The sequence below is a fragment of the Notothenia coriiceps genome, unplaced genomic scaffold (assembly GCF_000735185.1).
Source record: "Notothenia coriiceps isolate Sejong01 unplaced genomic scaffold, NC01 NC01_scaffold00016873, whole genome shotgun sequence".
Classification (NCBI taxonomy): Eukaryota; Metazoa; Chordata; class Actinopteri; order Perciformes; family Nototheniidae; genus Notothenia; species Notothenia coriiceps.
This window is the reverse complement of record NW_011349574.1, coordinates 38,163-48,119: the sequence shown is the minus strand read 5'-3', so window position 1 is coordinate 48,119 and position 9,957 is coordinate 38,163. Positions and strand designations below refer to the sequence as shown.

Genomic DNA, 9,957 nt, shown 5'->3' with positions numbered 1-9,957 from the left:
TCGCCTTCAAAATAAAAGCATCTAAATAAAATTACATTTAAGACATACAACTGCAATGAAAGTAACAAAAACAATGTAATATCCTTTTCAGTTTCACACAACACAAATTGGGTTATTTACATAATATATGATTATATATATATATACATGATTTTGTTGTGCAATAAATGCAATCTCGATGTCATCGTACTATAATACGATGGCTACACGACGGCATTGCGAGGGCTTCACGTAGTCGTGTTGCCTTCCTAAGACAATCGGGCAGCTTCTTGTTTCCTTCGNCAAAAACAATGTAATATCCTTTTCAGTTTCACAGAACACAAATTGGGTTATCGAGATTGCATTTATTGCAGAACAAAATCATGTAAACATATTATGTAAATAACCCAATTTGTGTTCTGTGAAACTGAAAAGGATATTACATTGTTTTTGTTACTTTCATTGCAGTTGTATGTCTTAAATGTAATTTAACTTGTAAGTTAACTTCCTGTTTTAATGAGATGCTTTTATTTTGAAGGCGAGTTTACGCTGTTGACAGGAAGTTGTTGTTGATATCAAAACAACATGACTGAGATAAGTAATATCTTCTATAAAGAAGGAGAAAGTAAAGAATAAAGTGTATGTTTAAATGTTAGCACCCCCCGAAGAGGCACAAGCTCTTACGTTGAGTCTGGATACATTCTAAATCATCAGTAAAGTCTACAACCATATTTTCTTGTGTGGTTCGGGTGCCATCGTGTGGCCTTCTGTAGGCATCGCACTTGCTTCGGCTGTTGCTTGGCTGTTGACCAAGTTTGGGGCCATCTTCGTGCGAAATTCACAATTCCATATTCGTGTGTCCATCTGGTGTCAATTTTGGGACAGTGTGACAGGGGCTTTAAGAAGCATTAGCTATGGTTACACATATTGAATTAAATATATATAATATATTTCTTTATCACTATGTATCACGGTCAAAACCCTTTTAAAAAATGTGATCCATTTACTTTTTGTGTAAAATAAATGAAGACGCTTTAACTTCTCTTGATATAGGTGTGGGCGATATATATTGTATTTTCTTTTCAGCTTCTTTGCAGTGGCGATATAACTACATTTAAAGGTATACTCCACTTAAAATACAAATGTACCTCTTTTCAATGGCATGGCAATTTAGGAAAATATGTCTTACTGTAAGAAGAGCACAACTATTTAAAAAAATAGATTTTCACTATAGAACTAATAGTGTTCCTTGGCTCAGAATAGGATTGAAAATAATCAGGTGTCATCAGGTTTATCAGGTGTTGAGGCAGGTAGATTTCCCTTGTATGTGTGCTTTATGCTTGTAAGTATAGTGGTTGAACAAACCAAAATGTCTGTTTGTTCTTCACGGTTACAGTGGTTTGCAAACTCACTCCACGTCATGACAGAACGTAACAGAAAAACTGGTATAAAACCGAGCCCTATGTTGATATTTATTACACATTTACTGTCCATCTTGAACTAATCCTTAGAACTCTAGGTTTGGTCCATAGACTCCACTCTAAGAGTCTTGTATTGTTAAGATGTAAGGCCCCTATGGAGTAACTTTGTCATTGGTAAATGGACTTGACAGCTGTCTGATTAATGATTCTATCCCTACATGAGCCACCACCTGGTCGTTGAGGAGGAATGCGGCTGAGTAGGGCGTCAGGATGGCGGTGTAGATGACCAGCAGCAGGATGAGCCAGTCCCACACCGCCTTGAACGGGCTGTAGTGCAACACCGTCCACTTGTGGATGCGAGGAGCGTGGAGCTTGTACTCGGGCAACACATCTGCACCCAGAGACAGCACCTGGGTAGAGAGAGGCAATCAGATATTGAGAAGTAAGAAAGGCAAGTCTTAAGGCAAAAGAAGAGGGAGGATAGAAGGGTTTAGAAAGCAGAAAGGCAGATACAATACATAATGACTTAATAAAGGAGAAGAGGGGTAGACTAAATCACAAAGAGACTGTGTACACAAAGAGTTAATATGATGACACACACAGCATAAGTGAATATAGAGGCTCTAACAACTGCATTTTGCAATTACAGAGATAGAGCCAGTGTCCTCTTAAGATGACAAGAATTGTTCTGAAGGCACTGACCCTTTTAAGGTTAACCTCCCAGGCAGCATGACATCCACATCAGTTGACTGGTGGAGATAATAAAGCCCTTTTATGTATAACAACTCAGTTTTAAGAGACAGATAGGACTTTGAATAAACCCAATTAACCTTTAAATTGATTTTAAATATTGTCATATTAGACCGTTATGTTAACGAAGACCCTTATTGTATTGTGGTGATTCCCTGCTATAACCAACATCAGTTCTTGCTTGTCTGGTCATCAGTCTGGTCTTCAGCATGGACACAAATATTTGTGGATTATGTTAAAGTGACTGACTTCACTCTGTTGGCCAGTAAGCCACATATTGATCGGGATTGTAGTCCTTCATTTGGGAAAAGGTTACACTTTTTAACCAATAGTGACGTAAATAGCCCCACACACCTATCAGGCTGCACTTCAAAGTCTCAAATACTCTACATAGCCAATGCACATACTGTTTAGGTGTGTGTTATATTGGGAAATGTTGTCTTTATTTGCTCAGCCAATGATTGGAAAGTTGCCCAAGTAAGTTGCTGTTTACTTACGATCATATTCAATAACAATTTATTAAATGTCAGAAATTAATAGTTGGAAAAAGTGGGTCTTTTCACCTTCTTATCTGTTTTTATTTTTTCAAAGATGCCAGAACTTCTCGAAAATGATTCAACATGCAACCATTATGTGCAACCATGTATGGTTTCCCAGGCAATTGCTGTTGGCTTGGAGCAAAAACTCAGCATCGCAGACACATTTATATGCAGGCAGAGTTGACCTATTGGCCTGGCTGGCAGTGAAGTAGATCAGACTGACAGAGTTCCATCACATTCGATAAGGGACAAGGTAAAAGTATAAAAGATTCAGTTTGACTGTTTTGTTGTTCAAATATTATACCGAGTCCTGTATTCCCAGAAGGTACAGTATCACAATTCTTTCATCACTTCATCTCACCTCATTTAGCTTTAATTACTCATTAATCCAGTTGAGCAAAATGTTCCTGTCTCTCCTGTCCTAACCTTGACTTTTTTGGTCTAATTTATAGATGTCCTGTGTCCAACAATCCTCGTTCAATCTTTCCAATTCCTTCTCGTCTTCCACACAGTGTGCTGCTAAGTCACTTCTCATTCATCCCGTTTCTTATTACCATTCATCCTGCCTCCCATCTTATCCTCCTTTCTTTTCCTTTCTGCACTGTTCTAATCCTTTCGACTTCCATTACCACCCCTTCTTTAACAGTCCATTTCTTTTTTCAACTACTGTGTGCTTGAATGGGAGAACATCTGCTATAGTAGGATCCCATATGCCTCATGTTCTCCTCAGGAGTTCTTCATATAGATACACAAAGCTGGCAGGATAACATCTGCTTGATGTATTAAAAATAGCAAGCAGTATTTCAGTGTATACCCTCTCAGTAATTGAGCCAGATGTTAAATATCTAAGCCAGCTCTTTAAAAATCTGGCTCCTTCAAAGGCTTTTTTTCCCAAGTATTTATGAATTTCTGTTTGAAAGTCCCTGCTTTTAGAAAATTACAGTTATAACAGCACTGGTATTTTGTTTTTAGAGTTAGTATAGAATTCTTCTGATCTGCTTTTGTTTATTCCATGGGGAAAATAGTGTTGCTATCCTGGCTTGAGTAGGTTTTCAATAAGCCAGTATAACACAGTTCATTTTAAAACTCAGTACCTTCCTAAAGGAAAAACCAAACAATCTATGTTTTCCTAAAAAAACATTTCCTTCTAGGCCAACTTGAAATGTGACCCTTCAGTACCACATTACACTTGTTCAAACATATTTGCCTTTGAAAGAATGATGGCATTTTCAAAAAGGTGCAAGAGTATACGTAAGGGTAGAAGGAGAATTACATAAGTATTATATATAACAGCTTACAAGATATTGTGATAACAAATACGACTGGGATGGACAATGTTCCTGTGTCGCAGTTTGGTCTTCTGTTTCGCAAACCCCTCCTCCAAATACTCATTATATTATGGGACAGAGCTCAAGTTTTAGGTTATAAATAATAAATAATAGACAGAGTCAATCATCATCAATTGGTCCTTTTTATTTAGCTAACTTGTCTGGAGTTGTTTGTAAAGTGCTCTTGTACTTGATGTAATACAACTCAGACATTTCAGCTCTAGTGTATGATCCTAGGAAATGAAAGGACAACAAGTTCCAGAAATCTCTAGCATTATCTCAAGTATCATGAACACATCTGTATCCAGACAAAACCCATGTTAGACTAACTCTGTGTTCACACACGCACTAGCACACAGTTGAGTGGAGTGACCGTCTCAGCTGTTTTCCCTCCTGGAGTATCATGTGGGTTATTTTTAGGCAAATGTGTGAAACATTGCCACAAGGACTGTTTAAAGTGCAGATGTCAAGACACATTGAAGTGCAGTGAGGACAGTGTTGTGCGTGAGGACGGCACTGGAGGGAGAAGACATGAGACAATATATTTTTTCTCAATTCTCTCACTGCACCCCTTTCGCCTAGAATCTTTCTACAGAGTGGAATTCCCGATGCTGGAGACAGCAGCGTCATCACAGAATCCTGCATCATCTTGAGTTGGACATTTATCTCTAGAACTGAAGGGTTTGCCTGGACTGCATTTAAAAAATAATTGGTTTAGGTTTAGAGTGCTCATTTTTTCCTTTAACTGCTTGGTTTTAAACTATTTAAGTCTATACATTAGACAGGGAGTTCTACTATAGTACAGGCTTCATGTACACAGGAATGTTTTATTTATTTTTTTCGAAAGTGAAATACAAGTCAGTCAGTTCTAATCAAAAATGACTGTATGGTTTGAAATGACAGCAGAACAAATCAGAGGACAAGAAGAGATGACAAGACATGAATCAAATTGAAATAAAAAATGACAGATAGATGGTTTGCTCCCATCAAACCTGTCATATTGTCTGGACTTTCTGCAGCTTTACTTTTTGGTAAGATGGTAGCAGAATATAAGAAAATAACAATGCAAGTTTATTCTCACAGACTGTATAACATTTGGACTTAAATAGACATTTATAGAGTGTAGCTGTTATTTTTCTATTTTCTATTTTATATGGTTTCGGGGTTGTTTCTGGGCGTAACCCTCTATAAAAGCGTTGACACAGCGCTGAATAAAGCCGCAAGGGAAACCAAGAGGACAAAGCTTGTTTCAAAACTAGAGTGAATCAGAGTTTGCATTTCCCATGATGGCGATAACCCTTACACCTGTTGAGATGAGGAAGAATGTTGTGCTTAAAAGCTGAAAACTCATTATGCTACACTGTGTGCCTTTAATGACCATAGAGAAGTAAGAAACACATTAGTTCCTGAAGACAGAAATCTTTGATCCTACCACCCTGTCTGTCTCAAAGTTTCAAAGTGGCCGAAGAGTAAACACAACAGAATGAAATTAAAAGATAGAACGATAACATACTGTATGTAGAGAGATGAGAAAGGAAATGACAAAGATGAGATTTATTCTTAAAAAGCTTTCTGCTCTAAGTATTGGATTTCTTTATGCAAATAGGCACAATAATTACAAAAGAGCACAACAAAGGGAAGGGCACAGTTTGGTTTGAGTAATAAATAGAGGATTCTGCAGGTATTTCACCTTTTTGTGGGCACCAACATTTATTCACACATACGCTCAGCCGTAGGAGGTGTTCTGTACACCTGCAGTCCTGTAAAACATGATGACTGACAGCAAAAGCCACACCATTACCAACCTTCAATCAAATCCTCTATCAGTGCAGAAGACTGAGTCTCAGGACACCTGAGCTACCGAGGCATGAATAACAGTCTGGCAAACAAAGTTGGAAAATCAAAAGACAAAAATGTCTTTTAAGAGAGAATGTACGACAAAAGAAGAGGTTGTTCCAGTGAAAAAAAAAACGATTGATATCATCCAAGTTAATGAGCATTTACAGACAACTTGCTACTAAGATATAACAGAACTTACTGGTGAAAGTTGCGTCTAGAACAATATCTTCCTTTGGTTGCGTCTGATCACACTTAAAACTGTTTTTGTGAACCCTCCCTAGAACAAGACGACCTAACAACAGCTTTCAGTTCAGCTGTCTGTAGTCACACATTGGCTTTTATCAAACTTGACACCCTGCCTGTTAAAAGACTTTGAGCGGGTCTGAGAAAATAAATGATACATGGTTGGAGGTTAATTGCAGCTGAAGGAAGTCAGGCAGCAAACACCATCCATCTGCTCGGGAAGGGCGTTGATGGTTTGGGAGGATTCCATTTCTCACATTGTGTTAGATTCATTTGGCAGAGACGCTTGTGTGGATGGCGGTAAAACAATTACAGTCCAAACAAGCAGACAAATGGATACAGAAACTGGAGACAAGAGGACGAAAGACTCCTCTGAACTCAGTTATAATATATTTTTAGCCAGACATTAATTACAATTTTTTTGTTCAAATGGCTATTTGTTCCACTTTACCGTGAGGAAGTTGGAACAAGGACATTTTCAATTAAATGTTTGTAAGTGCTTGTCATATGAAAAGCTTGTTTAACTTCTTATGGAGCCTTATCAGCCACAGGAGTTGGAATTGTTAGATATTCTGAAATGTGTAGAACAATGTTATTTTCAATTGTTAAGGTCTAGAAAACAACCCACATCCATACATGTAATTGATCTGTGGATATGACAGTCAAATGCATGTCTTAAAAAAAATGTTATCTGAGTTACTAATAAAACTGTATTTACTGAAGGTATTAACTATAAGTACAGTGTTTGCTTGTAAAGCTTGTACACTTTAGTTTGAGTGTATGTGTTAAATCTCAGTATTATACAAAGTAAAATAGAGAGAGTAATATCATAATCTGGGAGAATGAGCCAGGCAATATAGTAGTGACGACCTCATACGTTCTTTGTGTGTCTGTGTGGTGCACTGCCTTGCAAAGCATGAAGTTCAGCACCACTTTTACGTAACATCGATTAGTTTTATGAATTGAAACAAAGAGATGTATGGAATAGGATATGAAGAGAGGGAGGTAATAGAATTCAACTGGAGTACATTTTCCCTGGAGCAAAAACAATGCATGAAAGAGCGAGCTAATGGGCAAAAGAGAGAGAAGGATGGGGAAGCAGAGCTGAGGGGGACGAATATACAGAAAGACACACATACAAAATAAAACGGAGGAATGTTAGCGTGACACACACACAAACAAATGACAATCCTAAAATAGGAAATATTAGTGTGTCCTTAATAAATCAGAACATTTGGATATCTGTGACAAAAGACTCTCTGCCAAATGAGAGCTAAGCTTTGCCACAAAGGCACTGAGACCATCCTCAGGGACTGACCTACGCAACTTCCAACAAGTTTATTTATTTTATCATTATTTCTTATTTATATTTTCTCAGTATTGAAATTTGTAAATGGATGAATTATTTAATTATTTAAAAAAGACCTTAAATGCACAGAATGCAGCACAAATACTTTTTGCATGCAGCATAACAGACATAAAAATACATAAGAACAAATAAAATCTGAAAAAGATACTTCTACTTATAGTCATTGTTCAAAATGTTTTTGTAAAACTGTCCACTGGCAGCAGCATTGAGATTGGAATGTAGTTTTTGCAATGGCTGCTTTTTGCAGGCCAGATTAATGAGCATTACAGAATCAAAGATTTTAGAAATATGGATTAAAAAGGCTTTTCTGTATCTTGGTTTAACATTTGCATTATTGCGAATGTTAAACCAACAAGCTTTCAACAGGCTTTCAAATTGTCAGATTCTAAATTGACAATATTTCTTACCTTTGGTAATGTCTTGTGTTGTGTTTTTTTTTTTAACTGTTCCACAATACTCAAAAAATACCAGTGTATACATTTGGTATAGGAGAAGTAAGTTTTCGCTCGACGTTTCCTTCCCAGTACATGTTTTAGATTTTCCCCAGTTGTAATGCTTGGCAAGCCTCAGGAAAAAAAACACTGTTAATATTTCAAAATGAGCAAATGGTCAATGTTTCATACTTCATCAAATAGCACTGGTCTTTCATGCCCATACTCAGTATTGGAAAAAGCTTGTCCTGGCAAGCATTACGCTCAAACAACAGTGAAAGAAACACATAAAAGTTTAATGGGCTTCAATTTCTACTGTCAACAGAGCGGCCTGTTTTTTTAGATTAGACGGCTAACCTGTTAGATAACTATTTAATAATGCAACATCAAATCATGTCTGTTTGGTGAAGGTATGTGGACTTATGGGATTGTATTACAAAATCCCTTTTCAAATGCAGCCACGTCAATGTTAAAATTACCTTTGGAGGAGGTTAGAGAAACATAGGAACTATTTGATATGTTTTTGTGCAAATATCGAAGCATGTTTATCCTCGTAGGCAGAATGTATGATGCCTGTCAGAGAGGATTGTTTGGATGTTGGAGGATTGAGGACAGGTGGGCCAATTCTGAACTATGGAAATGTTCTGACGGAAAATGATGTGCATGTCAGACTGAATGATGGTTTCACGTGGGATGGAACATAAAGCTCTATAATCTGGGTATAGGATGCATGTTTATATTAGGTGTTAAGCAGAATAAAAATACATACAGATATAGAAGCTCCAACACATTCAAACACTGGCTTTCTTTCATTCCTTCTCGCGTCACACTGACCTCAAGTCTATCATCTAAATGGATAAATCCCATCTTAATCTTTTCCCAGCCTTATTTCAGCATTTACATTTAAAGGACAAGGTCATGAGGGATTTATTTTCATAATACACCAAAGCACACTCATACACACACGAGGACATACAGTTTTGACATTGGACGAAGCTTTATATTTCACGAAAGGACTACTGCGATATTAATAGATAGTGTCGTCTGATAAGTTCACAGAGCTTGATTTGCAAAGGCAATGTCCACTGCTCTCTGTGGACAATGCAGAGGAAAGGACATAATGAATTAAATTAAATGAATTCAAGTATTTTCATCCACAAAAATGTGGCTACAATAATAACTTCCAACCTTTTTTTGCTGATAAATACAAAGTAGCCTAACTATTTTTTTTAAATAACGTAATGAAACAAACTCTTCCTAAAAGGTTGATGGGTTCAAATGTTAATGTACAAGGTATGGAAGAAAAGTAAAAACTATAGTATCTGATTGATATAATCTTGAAATAACAAAAGAACACTTACTGTATATCAGAGGTTTGGGATTTTTCCAATCACTTTTCTTTCCACAAAGCGGCTTTACTGTACAGTATTTCCCACGTTTCCAAATCCTCTACTCAAAAAGACCACTTTGATTTCTTTCTTTATAGCTATAAAAGAGATTAGTCTGAAGTTCATTGGTTTCAGAGGCGGACATCAAATGACCTGAACCAAAGGTCACACTTCAATTTTACAAGAGAATGTAACAGATGTTAATTTCAGTCCCGCACCACTTCACTCAAATTTCAAATACATTTCATATAGGCTGTTTGATAGACTGCAAAACTAAAATGTCATTAAAAGTGAGCTTACTCTGAACGTTCTATGTTTTTATAGTAATGCAGCGTGCCAGTGTAAAGGCTAACCGTACGCCACAGAAAAGGCACATACGTTGAATGTAAACAGACAAAGGTGAATTATGTCTGCTTGAATACTTTGTTTTTCTACAGTTTCACTAAAACATCACCTCCTATAGGACAACCTGTATATGTAAATGATGCATATGTGTACAAACATTACTCTTATTTTTTTGTTTTATCCAAGCTTATGATCATGCATATTCATGTATATGCCTGCAAGTCAGTCAGTCAGTCAGTCAGTCAGTCAGTCAGTCAGTCAGTCAGTCAGTCAGTCAGTCAGTCAGTCAGTCAGTCAGTCAGTCAGTCAGTCAGTCAGTCAGTCA

General features: G+C 37.0%; 1 protein-coding gene across 1 annotated transcript in view; it reads right to left on the bottom strand.

Annotated features, from left to right (window-relative positions):
* The window catches only part of LOC104949918 (potassium voltage-gated channel subfamily H member 2-like), a 34,630-nt gene that overhangs the window by 16,240 nt on the left and 8,433 nt on the right, over nucleotides 1–9,957 (bottom strand). The window contains exon 2 of the mRNA XM_010776356.1: nucleotides 1,631–1,810. Within this exon, the coding sequence (XP_010774658.1) occupies nucleotides 1,631–1,810 (180 nt within the window). The remainder of the gene's footprint in view (nucleotides 1–1,630; nucleotides 1,811–9,957) is intronic.